The sequence below is a fragment of the Bombus huntii genome, chromosome 12 (genome assembly GCF_024542735.1).
Source record: "Bombus huntii isolate Logan2020A chromosome 12, iyBomHunt1.1, whole genome shotgun sequence".
Taxonomy (NCBI): domain Eukaryota; kingdom Metazoa; phylum Arthropoda; class Insecta; order Hymenoptera; family Apidae; genus Bombus; species Bombus huntii.
The window spans coordinates 4,542,198-4,562,238 of record NC_066249.1 but is presented as its reverse complement, the minus strand read 5'-3'; the positions used below and the strand labels follow the sequence as shown (position 1 = coordinate 4,562,238).

The window sequence follows — 20,041 nt, the reverse complement described above, 5'->3', positions numbered from 1 at the left end:
AAATTTCAAATATTTATTGTCGTAAACATTCAAGTACTTAAAATACAGATTTCAGATAAGAAAAGAAAAAATACATTTACGCATATTCTATTGAAAATATTAATAATGTTGTGTGTTTGTGTGTGATATTTTCAATATATTTTTAATGATATTAAAACAATAGAATCATACAGAATAATTTATAAAATAATAATATGACGTAATACCTAATACAATTGGATGTCTTGTACGGTCTATCAAAATATGTATAATTATTCTGGATATTTTTAAATCTTTGTAATTCAACGTTGCAATGAAGAAATTAAATAAAATTACAGAATGCACGGCACTGTTAGCGCCGTGTTATTACTGCGCGCGCAGCATTGCCTGAATTCGTTAGTTCTGACAGCCTGTCAGGGACCGGATATTTTGTAAACAACCGAGCGAAGGGTTAATTAATTTTGCCCACTTTTTTCCACTTCCTCTGTTTCTTTACCGGTTTAGCTTATCAAGAACACATATTCAATTATCATGGACTACTTTGTACTATAGATATTAATCATGACCCAGATAACCAGTAATAAAAAGATGCTATGAGTATTTCTCTAATATGATAAGCTAATATTCATTTAAATATATTATCATATTATGAATTCAAAAATCTTATATATTATTAATTTTTCACAATTTGACATGTGACAACTTTTTAGATTCCTGATTCGTATAATTGTAGATAAGAAAAATAAAGATTACAAAATTCAATTAGGCATGATAATTTCATCTATTAAAATTATTAGTCACGTGATCTAAATCCAGAGAATTTGCTTCAAATTTCTTCCGATTTTCCGAATGGTAATTCTAAATAAATTCAAATTCTGGTACGTATATTATTTTATGCATATACAAGTATTATTTGATAATATTTTGCTTAAAAACAACGGTTATAATTATGTACTACATATAATAATTATTATATGTAGAATTACTTATCTTTGTAATTTGTAAAATATTTATAGCTAATTATAATAATATAATATACAATAATATTGGGAAACACATACATACACATTAGATACACATAAGAATGACAAAATATTGTTTTATTTTGAATATTGATATTTCTCCTATAGTATATACTTACAATATTGTAATAAGTGTTTCTCTAAACGAATAAATGATATAAAATCGTGATCGTGTATAATTAAAAATTATAATACTAATATATTTTATTATAAATTATAATCTTATGTACTTGTTTTCTTTTTAATATATATCATGTTTTGATTTAGTTATATAATTTACGTAATTATGAATATACAAATTCATAACTCGAAACATAAATACGTATTCGTACATTCAAAAATCATCGACAAAGACACGTGGATGAATTTTATTTCATAACATTTTTTTTATTATTATGGATTGTTAATTAATGTACATAACATTTGATTATAATGGCACGTGGTAAAAGATCAAATCGCGGTGGAAAAAGGAAATTTCATCGGTCCGATGATCGGCCGAAACCCAAAAAGAGTAAATTTAACCTAAAAGAGGCTTCGTATGTCAAAGATCGTGACATTAAAAATAAGGAAATCGAGAAACGTAGGCAAATGTTGGAAGAAGAAAAGTTACAACAACGAGACATAGAAAGTGACAATTCTGGCGATGAACAAGAGAATCCATTGCAAAACTTATTATCCTCTTTTGTAAATACAACTAGTTTACAAATTACTGCTATTGAATCTAATTCAGAAAGTGATGATTTTAGTGATAAGGATGACGTTGAGGAGAGTAATGAAATTAGAGACAAGCTAACAATGGAATCTAACAATATGGATGAGGAGGCAGATTTACCAAGTGATAGCGATGAAATAAAAATGAAAGACGCTGACGAAGAAGATCCTGAAACTACTCAAGAAGATGCTGGTTATTTGAAGGATCCATTCTCAATTCATCTTCATGATGACCTAAGCGATAAACTTTATGAAGCAGTTTCTAATGTCCCACAAACTGTAGAAACACAAAAGATAATATGGCCTGTTTTAGGCAATCTTACATGTCAAATACCAAAATTTTTAGATGATGCTAAAGACACAATGAAAGAATCTAACATTTCTGTTTTAGAATATAAACAGTTTGCTAAGTGTGGCACTGTTCCTCAATTAATTGATAATATAAATTGGGATAAATTATATGTCAAGTCTCAAATTCATGGCAATCTTACCCAAGCAAATTATTCAAATACAAAGGATAATGCGAATACAACTCCATTACCTATGACTCCTTTACAAAGGGAGCTATTTTCAATAATAAATAATTATCAAGATTTATACTATCCTGAAAGGACTTTTTCTAATGCGGATCAAATAAGATTTGTGTATTGCTTACATATAATTAATCATGTGTTGAAAACACGAACGAAGATATTGCACCATAATGCAAAGATAACAAAATCAAAATGTACAAACATGACAGAAATCCCAGATGAATATAGAGATCAAGGTTTAGTGAGACCAAAAATTTTAATAATTGTTCCTTTTAGGCATTCATGTCTAAAAATTGTTGAATTATTGATATCTATTTTAATTGGAGAAGATAAAGGTGGTTCTGTAATGAATAAGACAAGATTTATGGAAGATTTTAGTGGCAATGAATTAGCAATGTCAAAAAAAAATCCAAAACCTGAAGATTATGAACTGACATTTCAAGGAAATACAGATGATACTTTTAAAATAGGAATTGCTATTACAAAAAAGACTTTAAAATTATATTCAGAGTTTTACTCCTCCGACATAATAATTTCATCTCTACTAGGTTTAAGAATATTAATAGGTGCAGAAGGTGAAGCAGATAGAGATTATGATTTCTTAGCATCAGTAGAATTATTGATTCTTGATCAAGCAGAATTGTTTTTAATGCAAAACTGGGATCATATGATACATATATTAAATCATTTGCATTTACAACCAAAAGATTCTCATGGAACAGATTTTTCTAGAGTAAGAAGTTGGTGTGTGAATGGATGGACTAAATACTATAGACAGACGTTAATATTTTCAAGTATTCATGTGCCTGAAATTTATGGAATATTTAATAAGAAATGTTACAATTATGCAGGGAAAGTAAAAATAATAAATCCTATTTCTCCTGGATCTATTTGTCAAGTAGCTGTACAAATTCCACAAGTGTTTCACAGATTTGACACTTCAAGTCATTCTCAAGCCTTGGAATATAGAATGGAGTTCTTTACAACAAAGATACTTCCTCAGTATAAAGATAGAATAATGAATCATACATTGATTTTTATACCATCTTACTTTGATTTTGTGAAATTACGGAATTATTTTAAAAAAGAAGAATATAGTTTTGTACAAATTTGTGAATATTCTAAAGATGCAAAAGTGGCAAGAGCAAGAGACATGTTCTTCCATAGTGATGCACATTTTCTCCTATATTCAGAAAGATTTCATTTTTTCCGTAGAATAAGAGTAAAAGGTATAAGGCATATTATATTTTACGCACCACCAATCTTTCCTCAGTTTTACGTAGAAATGTGTAACTTAATGCAAGAAGCTAATCAAAATCCACGTTCAGGTTCTGGAAGTAATATGACAATTACTGTTTTATATTGTAAATATGATATTATGCAGCTTTCTGCAATTGTAGGAGCTGAAAGGGCAAATAAAATGTTTGGATCAGAAAAATCCATCCACATGCTTATGACTGGTGAATAGGAAATAAAAAGTACGTCAAATTCCTTTATATAATAGCATGGGTATCGGATGTTATCGATATTGTGATTGTTAATATCATTAAATATGTAAAAATGTATCATTAACGTTTGTAGTTCGTATTATTATTAGCAGGAAACATTTTTATCTTCATCGTTTTGTTTAATTTCTTTATTATATTACTATACGATTTTTAAATGCATTGAAATAAATACAATCTTAATTACAATTATCCAAACGATTTTGTTCAGAGAATTATTTTTACATACCAATAGTATAATTCCGCAATATTACGATTATTTCAGCAAAGAAACATAATTTGATCTAAAAAGTATTCGTTTAGCATTTAATAATTATTTGGATGTAAAGATTATTAAATTGTTTTTGTCGTTATTAACCAAATAATTGTTACATAAGCATTATAACAAATCTAAAAGTTTTGACAGTAAAATCTAATTCTTCTTTTAATTACTTTTAATATTCTAACATATTAATTAATGTTAGAATGCATTTTGGTAGATATTTCTTTGGTTTCTGTACTTAGACTAGTTTGTAAATCCTCGAGTGTTGTTAGCGAGGGAGCAGTCGATGATTCAGCAATCTCTGTTAAGATAGTTAATAAATCCTTCTGTCGTGGAGTGGTTATGATTTCTGACATACTTCGTTCACTCGCCATGGTCGTTAATTTTGTCGTCATTTTTTCTGTTTGCGTATCTGAAAAAAGAAAAAGTAATTTTAGTTTTATCGCATCTAAATTAGCATTTACAGCGATCAGCGATTTCAAGATAACGAATTCCGTATTGATAAATCATGACAAGAGTATAATTACACGATATATTTACACGATAATTGGCTAGTTCATAATTCGAACAAGAGATCGGTTTTTAAAGTTTTTAAAACGAATAGATAACATCGCAGCGATTGGAGGATTTGAAATCTGTTTTTATCGTTCATAATAGAGCGATCAGCGATATAATTTGATAATTATGTATTACCACATTCTGATTTTGTACTTGTCTTGGTAGGGACGTCTTTCGGATCCCACAAGAAAGTATAATACAACGATAGCAGGATAGCTGCCATGCTAACAAATATAACATAGGCAAACACCGTCAATACCCGTACCAACTTTTGTTTATGTTTTGGTTCGTAGAGCTTGTCTTTCCTTTCGTCTCCTGCAAATCGAATTTCATTGCCTGCTGGTTTATGTTCGCGATTTCCCAATGTACGACTAATGCTTGCCATTACGTTTTGAGCGCTCATTTTGCGCGGCAACTGCATTCTCGACGTGCTGATGTTTCAAAGAAATCCGTTTTATTCAATTTTCGATTGTAAGGTTTCGATTAACTTCATAAATGTGTTTTATGTTTCAGTTTTGATATAAAATTTCAATATAACATTATAACATTTTAGTTTCTATAATATTAAGTCATCGTACAAAAATCGTAATTGTAATCATAGTAATTCGATGTAAGGTTTCGAGGGAAATATCGAGGAAAACATTGTTTTCATCGAATGTTACGTATTTATAACTTGCTTGATCATTAATATTTATGAACGCTCAGTAAACTTTATAAGTTTATTACTGTAAGCTTTGTAGCTTAAATATATCTTATGTTGAAGACTGTTACGCAGAATGCTTTTGCGTTCGACAGGTTACGTACATATGTTTGGTCGAATGTTTTCTACGATTTACCACCAATGTTTCTGTAATCCTCGCGTTATCAATATGAATTCGAATCCACTGTTGTTGATTTTCGAATTCCCAATTTAGTAGACAGTTTGGTTTACTGATAGGGCGTTCCCGAGAGAATACTGCGAGTATCGGGAACAGTGGTAGGGAAGTGCTTAAACTTCACGATAATTTGTCAACAGGGAGATAAATTTTCGAGAATGCAATATGTAGAGGGTTTATATTGACGTTTTCATTATTCTACAACTATTTCTGTCTCCTGACTATTGGATCAACGTTTCTCACAGATACAGCTGGTAAGACACACTCGTCCAATGATATGTATCAACGAGTTTTCACTGCGCAAGTCTCAGAATCTTGACTCATTGTGCTTCGTTCTGCAAACTCCAAGGGCTGCTCGATTTTACGGAATTCATCGTGGAAAATGCCCTTAAACCGTATAATGGGCACCGTCTCATTGTATTTCCAAAATTTATCCACCCAAAATTATCTCGTACGTTTTTCGATAAATATACGTGCTTAACATATTATATATCGATTGAATCATTGTTTCTGTTTATGATTAGAGTAACATTTTGATTTTATTTATTTCAAGTCTTTTTTTAAGTGAAAAATTCAAAGGTAATAATGTTTAACGTCAGAAACAATAAGAATCTCTTTGTGTCATTCATATTATATAAAATAAGTTATATACCGAGTTAAAGGAATGTTCATTAAGGCATAGGTATAAGTACTACATCGGTTTCGAATTGAAGTGCTTCTGTAGAAGTGACAAAGGAATGATTAAAAATGTTACATAATCATTTTACGTAAGATTGAGTTTATGTATTGCTTCAAAGTTAATACTTGCACGTACAGGTCACGCAAAACAGGATACATTGTCGTTCCATACAGGATGCTATTTACGTAAACGTAATCATTCCAATGGATATAATTCGAAAGTTACAAGTGTCGAGAATAGAAGCTGCTAATACAAGAGCCCATAAACTTTAGTCAAAGCTGATAGGGTTTTCATTTCGAGAGTAAAGTGACTTTTACGACATTCTCGTTTTACATAAGAGGCGCGCCTTTATTTTAATAGCATTTAGTAGCATTATTCTTCGATCTCGGATAAAGATAGCAGTACGATAGGTAATCATTATTCAATGGATATTTCACATATTTAAGAAGAAATAGAAAAGGAAAAAAAAAGGAGTGGATATATCTTTTCTTTAGTTTGATTCGCGTATACCTTCATTTAAATATTATACTTCAACATGTTACTTGGGAGGATGAAATAAAATAAAGTTGTTTAAATCAAATAAAGATTAAACAAGTTTGTTCATAGGAGTAGTAAGATTTTTGTACTGATGCAACGTTAAAGAAGCCATAATGGATCGACCTGACCCTGTTCTGGTCATTACGTGAACAATACAGATAATCATCGTAGGTCAATTCACCGACTATCCTCTTTCTAAGGTTTTAATCATGACTTTTCATTGGAGTTATGTATATGAAATATTTTTATGCTTTGCCGTTACTGAAATATAATTGTATATACCTGACTACGTACGCGTGTAAAAAATATATTTGTACAAAAAATAAACGATGATCACGTTCATCGCTTAAACGAACGACAAAATATGTGTAATGCCGCACATTTAAAAAGGTGACTTACTAGGTGAGTAAAGTGGAAAAAAATCAAATTATAGAAAATTTATTTACCTTTGAAGTTCAACGCAATGTTTGCCAGTTTGCCAGGTAATTTGTTGGACTGTTCAGGATATTCTAGACGATTTTCAAGTTCCAAATTACGAGAAGAATCTAGAGTTGTTTGTTTATTTAAATTAATTTCTTGTTTTAGATTGTTGATATTATACGCACGATCTTCTCTACTGTTTTGGATATCGAAATTTTCTTTATCATTTATCGTCATAATTGTCATTGTAGTATCTATAAATCTTTCATTGGGCAAATGTATTTCAGGATACTGGGGCGTTTTAACTTTCACACTTTTTTTATTAAACGTTTCAGCTTTCGATTTAAAGCTTGATAGAACATTATTTTTGTCTTCGTTTCGATTGGTAACTGTATTTTTCGTAAAATTGTGATTTAATGGAAAAATATCTTGAGATGATTCAGAATAGTTTCTGGTATTTGTAAAATGATCATTATTCGTTTCATTTCCAAAAATAGTCGAAGACTCCAGTATCTGGAATGTACCATTATTACCGAACATACGATTCGTAATTTTAGATGAATCTTTTGTACCTCTTCCATTTAATTTTCTTGTTAAGTTCAACGTCTTTTCTTCTTCGAATGAAGTATAATTAAAAAAATTAGATGTTCCACTTTCTCGAGAGGAATCTTGAACAAAAGAGTTCGGATTATTGATTCTATTTTTCCAAGATTCAATTAAAGAATTTGGTAATAGAAACAAAGATTCGTTTAATTTTTCACGATGCTCTTTTACATGATCGTAATTATTGACAGGTTTTTCTATGTCAGCAATACGAGCCAAGAACAAAACATTCGTAGCATTAGAGTGTTGTGCGAGTTTGTTGGGGTCATCTTGCACAGTCATTTTATCGCCTTGTAGGTATTGTACTTCGGGTTCGGAAGATAATTGAACTGGTCTTCGTATAAGCCTTGGATTAGGTGGTTCCCAAAGAAATAAATAATACGCACTTAAGACAATGGCTACGAAACTTACAGAGAACATGTAAGCCATCACAGTGACTAATCGTATTATTTTCTTGGTCCTTCGATTTTCATAGATATCCGTCTCCTTTCTCGAGCTTTCACCACCGCCAGCTCCTTCTTGAGGAGCCCCATCACTGTTTTCTTCCTTGCTCATCGTAATTTGAATTTTATTTGTATTATTGTATTAAACTCTGATTGAGATCTTATACTTCCCAGTGGATTTCTATCAGTTTTATACCCATTTCCCTAATTTTTCTTTTTATCTCCATTTTAGTTACAATTCTTCTTGCGTATCGTTGCCATCTTGTAGAAATATAAATTTACATTTCACAATAATTGTGGGAAAAAGTTCACCGAATCAAACACATGTGCAACCAAACAAAAACGTATTAGGCAATCTTCCGTTAGTACTTTATATTTTTCATTAATTTTTAATATTTGATTTTAAGTACGTGAACGTAGACTCTGTAGCCGGTGTTTAGTTTTCAATATATGCGAATTATTTGATATTTTACTTTTACATCTTCTACTAAGGTGGAAATGAGAAAAGGAAGACAATGTATCGTAGGACGCGCTTCGGTAGCGAAAGCACGTAAGACTGCAGTTCTGAATAAGCGTTCGTAGAAAAGCACCTTCCTTCGCCACGTGTTCGAATCACGCGCAAGCGTTCTTAAGTCGGTACGTATTGTACACGAGATTATTTTTTGCTTGCAATTTATTAAACCCCTGTTCAGTATTTCAGTAGTATCTAAAGATATTTTTATTGTAGTACGATGAACTTTATATTTGATCAACATTTCCACATATTTGTAAACTTAGATTTTGGATCATCCCAACTTCCATCATCCAAAATGGTAATGTCATCTTGCATTAACAGAGTTTCAGAGAATTCAGGATCCTCTTGTTCCTTTTTCGAAACTTCTTCCTTGTTTTGTTCGGATTGTAGCACTGATTTTTCTAATACTACTGTTTCTGACGATTTTGACTTTTTGTTTGTCCATGTATACATCAACCTTTCATTTTCTTCTATTTGATCGTGTGAAGTATTTTTACTGCAACGCGAAGATGATTGTTTCATATTATTACAGTTACATATTTCTAAAGAAGTATTTACAGCAACTGAATTTTTTCCAAACTGGTTGTTTTCAAAAGTTTTCACGCTACAAGCATCATCTCCAAGTTGCTTCGAAGGATTCTAAAAACGTTTGAAACTTTGTAATTAGATTAAATACGTTTTATAGCTATGATTATTTATGCAGGATAGAGAATTATTATACCTCGGGAAGCGAATTTGATCGCGACGATAAATTATGTGAATTCGATTCCCGAAATTGTCGAGAGTTTTCGTTGATTCGAGGATTTGCTACATACGATAAATTTGGGACACATTGCTGATTGCTCAAAATTGTAAAAATTTGCGTCAACAAGTCGTTTGAACCTTCGGAGCAAGGTATTGGAATTGTCGTTTGAATACTCTGTCGGGCAATCAATGAATTTAATGCCGGCATCAATGCCGGAGCATAAAGTAATACCGCAAGTCTGTCAAAAAGAATCGAAAATATGAAAAGGAACTAAAACTTTCATTCCTTATTTTAATGTTTATCCCATACCTCAACAATTGAATGGTAAAACTATTGGGATCTAACAAAGGATTCCACGTAGGAGATTGCACCATAGGAGTGTAAGCGGTATGAACGTTGCTACGTGGAGTTGGTATTTTCTTATGTATTTCTTTTTTCTGTCTCTGGATCATACGCGTAAATTGTCTGGATGAATCGCTTGTACAATGTGTTCCTTCATAGGATAACTTCTTCGCATTATTGTTCCAATAGCTGCGATTGCCTTGAGGTGTTTGAACACGAATATCAAAATTATCTTTTCGATGAACATCCGTATTTTCGAAAAATTTAGTTCTTTTGAACATACACTTCTCTTCGCGATTGGTATTTTGTTGCTGACAATGAAATGCAGATTGATCGGAAATATCGCTGTTAAACTTTGATCCCATTATAGGTCGAAATTCTGGTGTATATACAGCAGGTTTAGTCTGCGTATGATCTTCATGTTTAACATCGAAGTCAGTATAGTAGGACGTTTCCGGCTCATGTTTCTTGTCGAAGCTTTGGCATACTTCCATCGACGCCTTTATACATCGTTGATAATTATATTAGTTCCGAATCGTTTATAAAATAAAATTATATATTTTGCAACATTTAATTAACTTTAGCTCGATAAAGAACCTGTTATACGATCTTAATACCTTTCGTGTTTCAGGGGGACCGAAATGTTTCCTCGATTTACCAAAAATCATTTTCGAATGATCAGAATCACATTTATCTACAGCTTTATGAATCTCGTTATTTGCCTATAAAGAGATATATTAGTAACATAATATTTCAAATTATTAAAATTTTTATATATCTTGATACGCATACTTTAGAATTTGTTGTTTTGTATCTCGACGAATCAATCAATTGAGTTGAATCCTGTGGAAGTATCATAGCAATATTGTGCATCGAACAAACTGCTGTTGAATTGTTAATTAGTATCCTTGATTGAAATGAGGTGCTATCAGGCTCCTTTATAGGATAAATATCATTCTGTAAATTCTGAAAGAGCATACAAGTGCAAACAATCATGTTTCAACTTGTTGATTTTTAGACGAATACCTGTGAAGATTTTCTGTATTTCTTCCAATCTGTATCATCAAAGGTTTCATTAATTGAATCTTTATCTTTTTTCATAGTGTGACGTTTCCTTCGTGATGAAACGTTAATTTGTTCTTGATTCTTTTTGTACTGATTTCTTGGAACAGTTCCAAAAAAGTGTCCGTACTTTCTAACGGAACAATGTTTCCAATTTACATCTGTTTGCGACTTTAGAAGAATGAAATTAAACATGAACGAAAGAATATTAAATTCAAAAAATTAGTAAAATGGTAGATGATGAAAATACCGATTGATGTACGGCATTGGTATTTCGTGTTATTATAGGGATTAATGTTTTCATTCTTGTTAATTCTCTTTCCATAATTAGATATCTTTCTTTCATTTGTCTGATATATTCCAATAAATATCGATTAGGTATATTCTCAGTATTACTAAAGCATAATTAACAAGTTATTTTATGTTTCCTCTTGACAATTCATTTCACTTAAGAAATTCAATTTCTTGTTTGTACTAACGTTCGGAAACATAAATTATTCGGCTGGCCATGGTCATTATCTTCGAGAAGAATAAAATTTAAATCAAACAAGAATCCGTCGTTCCTTAAAGATGGTATATTTACTAATTCATTAAATGATATCCCATGTCCTTGATTTGCAGAAAGTCGTCGAACAAATTCATTATGTCTTTGATTGCGTTGATTGTCCATAAGTTCCAAAAATATTTGTCGTCCAAACATACTTGTTAATTTTGTGTAAAGAAATTCACAACAAATTTTGACGAATTTGTACTATAATTACAATTATTTTGTATAATCTTTCATATAGGTTGTGTTTTCCATTGTATGTTCATCTTTTTTTGGGGGCGGGGGGGGGGGGGATAGAATAAATTCTATTTGAGAAACTTGAACATCGATTTAAAATTGAGTCGTTACTTTTGTCATTATATTTGTACTTTTGTTCGTTCTATAAAATCATCTCTCTAAAATGCTATCAACAAATTGACACTTGTGTCTAACACAGTGTTTTACACAATGTCTACTTCAACACAAATGTATATGACATTTAATGAAATGATAGTACATATGTATGAAGATTTATTCTCCGTATTTTTAAAATAAAGTTTGACGTTTCCTGTGTATATTTGTTCAGTATCTTCTGATTAATGTTAGCATGCATATAGAAATTTAGTATTCCGTATTTATTACCTGTTACTAGCGATTGTTTTATCACACCTTATTTTTACAAACTTTGTTTAACATTTTTTCGTTTGTATATTACTTTTTTATTTACTATTATTGTATCTATCTCCAATTTTATATTTGAAAATAAACTAACATATTTATTAAAGAGGCGCTTATTAATATAAGTACGCTTTGTAAGCACAAGGTTATTATTGTGTTAAATAATGTAAATCATAATTTTTGTCAATTTATTTTTTGATGTTTGTTATATCCACACATATAACTCTTGCCAAGTTTCACGTATATCGTATATATATATACTATAGTAGGCATTTTGATCTTACGTTTTACGTTACATGTTGCAACTATGATTTGTTGTACGTAAATTGAACGATACTTTGTAGTATCTGAATGATTTATAGCATGTATTATTTTACGGCTTAAGGAATTCCGAGCATGTTTGTTCGGAAAACGTGCTATATATGATTAACGTTGTAAACAGAGATGTTGGTTTAGTTCTGGTAATGAAAGGTATATGTAATTTCCTTGTTTTGTATCATCTTTTTATGGTGGAATGGTCAGTCTTAACAGAGATTTAAATACGTCAGGCAGTGTGAGTATAATAGAAATTATATCACCCATTATATTATTGTCTTGTATTCGTTTTTGCGTATTGATATAATATAAACATAACCTCTTTTTTCATAATCCTTTGCCATTCATGTTTTGACTTATGTAGTTTATATTATATTAACATCATAATTATAATAAATATTACAGACCTCCTCAAAATGTGATTCTCATACATATTGTACTAAAAATTTATTGAATGAAGCATTTACTTATAAATATGCATTTATTAGGGAGCTGTATTTTTTGATTCGCCTTATAACATGGAAGAAGAAGACCCTCATCTACACATATTAACTTCAGAAGAAGTATATTTTAAAAAATTGGATACTATACCAATTGTGTCTGTTTCCCTTATATTTAGTGTAAGTGGCAACTTCTTTGAATTATTTAGAGGGTTATATAAAAGAAATTGTTTGTCATGCAAATACTATGTGTTTATTTCAAATTTTAGGTGTCTCTAGAAATTATTGGGATTATATTTATATCTGTGTGGCCTGAAGAAAAAAATAAATGTGATACATATTTTATATACTTGTATCTTCACTGTGCATACTGGCTGATAATTATGTTGACAGATCATTTTGTAAAAGCAAAGCATCACAAACTCCGTATTTATGGGTATCTTGATTTTTACCGATCGACATATCAGCAGATAAGGACACCTCTTTTCATAGCGTCATTATGGATAACGTGTTATCTATTATTGGCTGTGATTTTGCATCACACGCATAAAGTTAATTATGAACAATACTGTCATGCTTCAGAATGGTTCACTCCTCTAAATTACATAGTGTTGTTGACCACAGTAGAACTTACAATTATTATATCAGTTTATATACATTACATTAGTAAGTATACGAAAAATTATTGAAGAATTTATAATATATAGGAAGTTATAAAAGGATGTAAACATTGTTTTTCTTACAGGAAAAGTTTTGCGATTCAATCGATTACGTCCTCCAGCTGATGTTGCTAGAGAAGAATGGACATCTTCTTTTACTCAAGATACATATGCAGGTAGCAGTGAAGTAGGTTGCTATCATAGGAGATCTAATTTGGAAGAATTGCTTGAAATGCAGGCTGATTTAATAAGATATTTAAGAGATCGTAATGATAAATTCGGTCATGCAATAATGTTGTTCGCAGCTCAACGTAGTTTACCTGAAACATAGGGTTGTGCCCTATATAAAGTACAAACTTAAGGTAAAGCTTTCTCATTTTTATTTGTGGACTATAGTTGAAAGAAACATCTTTATATTTTATGGAATTCAACTTGTTTTTATTGTTGATATCTCTTTGTTGGTTCTTTCATTATATATACAATATATAAAGAATACACTAATTTTTAATAGTAATCATAACCTGTTACATTTTTACTTGTATCTAAGGTGTGTAATACATATTAATATTTAGAAGTTCTCATACACAAATTACTTTTGCATTAATTTACATTAGTTTGAATTGAAGTTATATTTTATCAATATTGTTACGATTAAAAGAGATATCATATAACAAGAAATCAAAAATAATTTCTGTGATAAAAAATGTATATCTCCAATTCAATAAAGTATATTTTTTTTTCAATATACAATTCTTATAATTCTAATTACACTTTACAGTTCTTATAATACATATATGTTTGTATGATGTTTCTACAATTAGGCTAACAATATCTTCAATACATAATGTTTATTTTCTAAGATTTTACTACAAACGTTATTATTACAGACTATTATATGATAACAGAAACAGTAATCATCTATTTATTTTGCATTCTTTGAAATATTGTTCCATTTTTTCATTATCAAGTTGGACAAATATATACTTTTGATTCGAAAACTAATTTTTAAAGATTAGAAAATAACATTGTCGGAAAAAAGAGCGAGATTACATATTTTTTACATTGCGTGCTCGATTTATTATATTGAAGGAGTTCTTAATAATAGCGAGGTTAACATATATGCCAAATATTTCTATTTATATACTTTTTTACATATGTATATGTGCATATTTCTATAAATGCCTAATAATACCTAATTTATGTCAATAAAAACTTGATGCAGTGCGCACGTGAAAACAAGAAAGATCATACTCGTGATTTGTTGGTCCGTATTTAACTCGAACCTTTAGTATTTTATAAGATACCGCGAAATAAGGTTCTCAATAACGATTTTTTTTTACTGTATAACTGCATTGTAAGGCTTCTTGTGGATAAACACCTTAGACGATGAGAAGTATCATATTAAAAAAGAAATCTATTTACAGAAAGTTTACGTGTGTTACGGCAGGCTTAGAGTCCTATGCTATCATATGTATGTATGTTTATGGTATATAAAATTATTTACTTATACATATGGAACACTCAAATATACAATGCTATAAAATGTAGAAGCTTGTACTTGATCGAGACGTACTACGTAGTTATGATTTCGACGTTTTTCTTGGAAATGAAAATATCCTATAAATGATCGCGTATTAAAATCAGTGCTAAAACCGAAGACTCTCGCTATTCAGGTTAGTACTATACCTCGTTCCTTGTTTTTTGAAAGTTTGTACTACACTTTTAGGCCAGCCATTTTTGCTGCGTATGTTCATACATCGGATACATCTCATGGTTTCAAGAATGTATACCGATTGTTTTTTATTATTGTCTTATAGAAGAAGTTTTTCAGACTTCATGATAAACGCAAATCGAGATAATCTTCTCGAACTAATTAATTTTGAACATTGTGCCAAATTCTTCTAGAGTAATGAGCAATATAACCAAGTTTCGATTGATCGTTTTTACTTTTATAAATCTGCCGTTTGCAAAGTAGAAGTTTACTTTTCATGAAGTAAAAACGAACGTGGAAACGTTGCGGCGCTTCGGATGTAATTAGAGCGAGGCGCAATAACTTCGTTTCACATTTAAGGACTGAACCATCGCGCCAAGATTTTCCTCATGGCTATAAAGTTCCAACCAAATTTTCTAAGGGTAAGCAGTTGTTGATCAAGAATTTTGCTCCTAATTTTCGTATAATTTTCATCGCTTTTATTCAAAGCAACATTTCGCATTGCAAATGGTTGTTTAAAAATAATTCCCATAAATTTCATTTTGTAGAAATTAATAACCTTTATACCATAGAAATATGCTTGTTTAAAAAATAGTTTTCTCTTACATTTTAACATTGCTGTATTTTCTGTTCAATCGTGGTATTATCAGTATCGCAAAGAAGTATTTTTAATCTCACGCAACATTTTTCGGAAATTTTATAATTTGCCATCGCATTTAAAGAATCGACACGCGTCGCAAAGGCGCGGTGGTCCCAATCATACAACTGCTTTACGCGACCAATAATGATAGAATCACGCGTGCGTAGCTCCCACTACGTTTCCGGTTGCTGAGAGCTGCTCTTCGGCCTCCATCATTTTTAACTTTCTCACTACTTGAGCATGTTCTTCGAGTAGCCTTGCGAATTCTCCTCTTCTAGTTTCGGCTTCCACTTGCATTTGTTTAATTTTTTCTCGAGGTCCGCCTGGACTGTCCAGTGGAGTCTGAGGCGATGAATTCTGAGAGCTGTTTACATTCGACAAACCATCTAAATCCGAGTTGTCGCTTGATATCGAATGAGAATCGACGTCATCCACAATTAAACTGTAAATTAAAGAGAACATTGAAATCTACAATACCTCTTCTATCGACGACTTAACAATTAATATTTTTATCGACTATTGGTATGTTTTTTAATTTGGCAGATGCACAGTTTTCGTCTTAATTTTAAGTAAAAAAAAGGAAAACAATTAAAACATGAATTTGAGGCTCGATTCAAGCACGGGATATTTTCGGAAAAGGTTATTGTCGCTGGATACACAGGTATTACTATTTACCACGATTAATAGTAATCAAGTAATTGTAATGAGTAATGATAATCAAGACGTCCATTCTGTATTTTGAATTTCAGTTTTAAGAGCGCAATTTGCTGGCAAAGAGGACGTGATTTTTATAGTTGGTCTAAACTATCGACGTTCTGCCCTGCAGCATTCTAGTGGCAACAATTGTCGCTTGCGTCAATGTTACGTCATTGGTACTGAAGCACGTAGTCTAGGCTATGGATAACGAATTGATTTTACGTAAAACACTGTATTAGAACCCTAAAAATATTTCAGTAATATTGAAGAAGGAAACGATATATACGAGACTTTTTATTATCGAAACGAAAGTGTCGGTTTAATTGTACCGGAAGAACATTCTGTTGGGAGGGAAAAGGGGAAAGGAAGAGAGTCTACTCATTTGCGTCATGATCTATTATGCTGGCTGAATGCCGGCTGCGATATAGTGATCTTGATAGAAACATGGCAATTTTCGTAATATATGAATTATTATTGTTAATCTACAAATCATGAGATTTCGAAATCGGAAAAAGTATTTAAACAAATAGACTTGTTTGTTATTAGATTATTTGGTGATCAACAAAGTCAAAATCGACGTATTATTTGTGTACTAAATTAAATTCATGTTTTTCATTCGCATTTCATTTTTTATTACTGCAGGCTTTTGAATACGCGTTTAGAGATGTGTGCTTGATTCGATCGAGATAACTGAGTATATTCTTAAGTACACTGCGATCAAGGATTAACATTGACTCTACCGTTCTCCTATTTCCGTTACACGATACTTTATACGTATTTCTTTTTTGTTTCTTGCTTTTTATCATTCAATATCGATCAAAATCAGTTGATTTTTTGTAAGATTTTGATTTTGTAAAGATTTGCTATCGCTTACCTGAATGCACCGTAAATTTCTCTTCCTGATGCCATCGTCACTGCGATATCAGGCAACGACCCTGAAACAAAGAAGTCCTATGCTGTGACGTAAATTCATTAATTCCGAAGGAATATACAAACACGTGAACAGGCAAAGATTTACGATAGGATAATTTTGCGGATAACGCAATATATAGTGACGTTAATTGGTTTTTTGAAAACTATTCTATTTTTTTCATCGAGTGACAAATAGCTAGGCCCACAGCTCTGACGTGATCGTTGTATTCTCTGTGTCGAGCTAAGAATATTATTAAATACTATTTAATTTTAAGACAGCATAACACGGATAACGTTTCGTTCGCTTTGCCAGACAATGAGATTCTCGTACGTACAAAGCACATATCGAAATCAGTAAATAATTTGTGAGCATTTTGGCAATTGAGTGAAGATGGTTGACTCGATTGTCCAAAGAAATATATAGTCGCGTTACGCTTTATATCGTAGCACACTTCTCTGGCAAGGGCACGATGCGTAAAAGAAGCTTCATTTATTTCAAGACAACGGACATACATATCGGAAAGTACAACTATTCAGACTCGATATAGCATAAGACAATGCTTATCTTGGATCGCTCGTGGAAAAAGATTTTTCCCAGAACAGATTAAAACAGCTATAAACGATTCAATGATAGTTACTTTGTTTGTGGTCTGTAATTCTTGTTTCCTGTTTTGCGCGAAAGAAGCAAAACCAATTTTCGATCGAAACGAAATCAATTGTCTTCGCGTTGGACGAAAATATATTATCTAATATTAGCATTGACACGCTATCATCTACGTTTATCATTTATAAGGCCAACAATGTGATTTCCAGTGATTTTCTTACGTAAATTGCATTGCATCGTTTTATTTAACGAAGATCGATTGGCATGCCATTGATGTATTGGCCGTTATCATCGATCATAGAGCAAACGATAAAGATCCTATAAAATATGCTTTCGTTCGAAGAAGTTGTTAGGTCAAAAAGAAATTGAATCTCCGGTAAAAAATATTATTCGTCATAATAAGCCAATAAATAGCCGGCTATTTTCTGTGAACGACGTGTACAAATTTATCTGATGGAAGCGAACCAAATCGGGTGCATTTACACGTGTACGCTTCACACGTCATATCCTACGTTACGAACCACGCGAATTTCAATTATACTTTACTGAATGCATTTCGCCCTTGCTAGTAATAGCAGCGTTTAAAAGTTCGACGATGAGGTCAGAAAATGAGAGCGAATCGAGAGAGAAGGTGCATTATCTGTGATAGCTAATTGCTGAGAAATCGCGATTATCGACGGCTAGCGCGAATTCGCCAGAATAATCGATGATGTATAAGGAAGATGGTATCCCGATCTGTCTAAAATAGAATCACGAACGCGAATACGACGAGATCGAAACCTTGGCCCCATAGAGCAAAGCTTACGTCTGTTTCGTTGATAAAATGATTAATTAAGCACCGCGTGAACTAAATATCTCCTCCTATTCAGGCATCGAGATCTTAACGAGCAATCACCTTGGAAACACATTTGACCAACGATGCTACATTGTGTGTGAAGGATGTTAATTACAGTTAAAAAAGATGCGCGAAAAGAAAGTATCGATATGTAATATTTCGTTACTAAATGTTCTTAAATGTTACTAATTGTACGTTCGGCTATACGTATAGCCGTGAAACAGCTAAACACACGGCTTTACAAGCTATACAGAAGGAATTTTCTTTATTTGGTAGAAGCTGGGAATCGACCTTCGTAACCACACGGGAAGGAGGATCGAGCTCGAGCGAGGAGTGCTTCGCGACCTTAGACAATGCGACCTGCACACGAAATATCCACGAACCGTGACCACTTCTGCGAGCTAAACGTAAGAGAAACGAAGAAGGTAAGAAAGTCACGAGCCGACAGAGAGGAAAGTATCCTCTCGTATTATTACACCGGATAAACGTCAATGCCGTTTAGAACCAGTTGTAACGTTTCTACTCGAGATTCCTGTGTCGATCTCGAGCTGAACATTTTCATGGCGGTCTGTTAAAAGCACTTCGCTCTAATTGCATACCGGAATCTTTGACTCAAATGTACGCGTAAAATACACAAGTTAATACACAAGTGTCTGGACCATGCCTGCACGAGCGTCAGTTTCGAATGTCAGCAATTTCTTTTCACTTTCTTTTTGTTCCTTCAAATAAATTTCAAGCGAATGCGAACGAATTCTAGCAGGACAAAATCACTAGACAACGAACTTTTTATATTTTACGAAGGCGGCATCTAACAACAGTGCGAAATTTTGATGGAAGACGAAGGGATAAATGTAATTACTTACCTCTGACCATCTGTGTTCGACAAGTTCCTGCTGTATGAGCAACTTCTCTCGTCTCCTCTTACTCCTTTAAATAAAAGTTAAGGAAGAGTTTGGCAAATTTTCTATGCTTGATAACGAACAGTATGAGGGGAAAAGAACAAAAGGTCCTTAAGCGAAAGAATACGTTTCAATAGATAGGGCAGTGAACGCATCCAAAGACACGACACGGCAGAAAGCACAACGTTCACTACTCGAGAGACTCGCGCAGACTGATCTGCTTGGCCTCTATCGCCGCGCTACAACCTCAACAGCAGGTTACCGCTTTACCGGAGAAGGGGGATGCAATCGACAAATTTTATTTCATGCTACCCCGCCTTTTCCTTCTTATATTCC

General features: G+C 32.1%; 5 protein-coding genes and 2 long non-coding RNA genes across 9 annotated transcripts; 4 read left to right on the top strand and 3 right to left on the bottom strand.

Annotated features, from left to right (window-relative positions):
- Positions 1-103: 103 nt before the first annotated feature.
- On the top strand, positions 104-3,942 carry LOC126871708 (U3 small nucleolar RNA-associated protein 25 homolog). Its single transcript, XM_050630813.1, has one exon. It carries the CDS (start codon positions 1,434-1,436, stop codon positions 3,711-3,713), a length of 2,280 nt encoding a protein of 759 aa, XP_050486770.1. The 5' UTR covers positions 104-1,433; the 3' UTR covers positions 3,714-3,942.
- A 224-nt stretch (positions 3,943-4,166) lies between these two features.
- Positions 4,167-8,681, bottom strand: LOC126871734 (uncharacterized). Of its 2 annotated transcripts, none has more exons than XM_050630897.1 (2): positions 7,108-8,681; positions 4,167-4,424 (listed from the first exon to the last, which is right to left on the bottom strand). In XM_050630897.1, the coding sequence occupies exons 1-2, from the start codon at positions 8,237-8,239 to the stop codon at positions 4,201-4,203; spliced, it is 1,356 nt and encodes a 451-aa protein (XP_050486854.1). In that variant the 5' UTR covers positions 8,240-8,681; the 3' UTR covers positions 4,167-4,200. The 2 variants fall into 2 exon arrangements, 1 of the variants encoding a protein (XP_050486854.1); XR_007691728.1 differs by lacking the exon at positions 7,108-8,681 and adding an exon at positions 4,836-4,984 and having other exon boundaries at positions 4,279-4,424.
- A 185-nt stretch (positions 8,682-8,866) lies between these two features.
- On the bottom strand, positions 8,867-12,091 carry LOC126871722 (uncharacterized). Its single transcript, XM_050630849.1, has 6 exons — positions 10,755-12,091; positions 10,521-10,694; positions 10,346-10,450; positions 9,696-10,228; positions 9,363-9,624; positions 8,867-9,280 (listed from the first exon to the last, which is right to left on the bottom strand). Exons 1-6 carry the CDS (start codon positions 10,983-10,985, stop codon positions 8,876-8,878), a joined length of 1,710 nt encoding a protein of 569 aa, XP_050486806.1. The 5' UTR covers positions 10,986-12,091; the 3' UTR covers positions 8,867-8,875.
- A 189-nt stretch (positions 12,092-12,280) lies between these two features.
- On the top strand, positions 12,281-14,151 carry LOC126871753 (transmembrane protein 192). The gene is made up of 4 exons (XM_050630951.1): positions 12,281-12,547; positions 12,798-12,929; positions 13,019-13,415; positions 13,495-14,151. Exons 1-4 carry the CDS (start codon positions 12,509-12,511, stop codon positions 13,737-13,739), a joined length of 813 nt encoding a protein of 270 aa, XP_050486908.1. The 5' UTR covers positions 12,281-12,508; the 3' UTR covers positions 13,740-14,151.
- Positions 14,121-19,926, bottom strand: LOC126871768 (uncharacterized). Of its 2 annotated transcripts, none has more exons than XM_050630981.1 (3): positions 19,670-19,926; positions 17,330-17,406; positions 14,121-16,201 (listed from the first exon to the last, which is right to left on the bottom strand). In XM_050630981.1, exons 2-3 carry the CDS (start codon positions 17,362-17,364, stop codon positions 15,913-15,915), a joined length of 324 nt encoding a protein of 107 aa, XP_050486938.1. In that variant the 5' UTR covers positions 17,365-17,406; positions 19,670-19,926; the 3' UTR covers positions 14,121-15,912. The 2 variants fall into 2 exon arrangements, with proteins under 2 accessions (XP_050486938.1, XP_050486937.1); XM_050630980.1 differs by having other exon boundaries at positions 17,330-17,390; positions 19,670-19,925.
- LOC126871773 (uncharacterized) lies at positions 16,208-17,164 on the top strand. Its single transcript, XR_007691730.1, has 2 exons — positions 16,208-16,420; positions 16,509-17,164. It is a non-coding gene; the product is annotated as an uncharacterized LOC126871773 (long non-coding RNA).
- On the top strand, positions 17,413-19,455 carry LOC126871776 (uncharacterized). The gene is made up of 2 exons (XR_007691733.1): positions 17,413-18,997; positions 19,083-19,455. It is a non-coding gene; the product is annotated as an uncharacterized LOC126871776 (long non-coding RNA).
- Positions 19,927-20,041: the final 115 nt, after the last annotated feature.

Coding starts and splice junctions, on each gene's coding strand:
- LOC126871734 (XM_050630897.1), bottom strand. CDS start 8,239: ATGAGCAAGGAAGAAAACAGTGATGGGGCTCCTCAAGAAGGAGCTGGC. Junction 4,425..7,107: donor CATTGCGTTGAACTTCAAAG/GTAAATAAATTT, acceptor TTCTTTTTTCAG/ATACGCAAACAGAAAAAATG.
- LOC126871768 (XM_050630980.1), bottom strand. Junction 16,202..17,329: donor GAAATTTACGGTGCATTCAG/GTAAGCGATAGC, acceptor TTTAATTTACAG/TTTAATTGTGGATGACGTCG.
- LOC126871753 (XM_050630951.1), top strand. CDS start 12,509: ATGGTCAGTCTTAACAGAGATTTAAATACGTCAGGCAGT. Junction 12,548..12,797: donor ATTTAAATACGTCAGGCAGT/GTGAGTATAATA, acceptor TGCATTTATTAG/GGAGCTGTATTTTTTGATTC. Junction 12,930..13,018: donor CTGTTTCCCTTATATTTAGT/GTAAGTGGCAAC, acceptor TTCAAATTTTAG/GTGTCTCTAGAAATTATTGG.
- LOC126871708 (XM_050630813.1), top strand. CDS start 1,434: ATGGCACGTGGTAAAAGATCAAATCGCGGTGGAAAAAGGAAATTTCAT.
- LOC126871722 (XM_050630849.1), bottom strand. CDS start 10,985: ATGTTTAATTTCATTCTTCTAAAGTCGCAAACAGATGTAAATTGGAAA. Junction 10,229..10,345: donor GTCCCCCTGAAACACGAAAG/GTATTAAGATCG, acceptor CGATGTATAAAG/GCGTCGATGGAAGTATGCCA. Junction 9,281..9,362: donor GATCAAATTCGCTTCCCGAG/GTATAATAATTC, acceptor AAACGTTTTTAG/AATCCTTCGAAGCAACTTGG.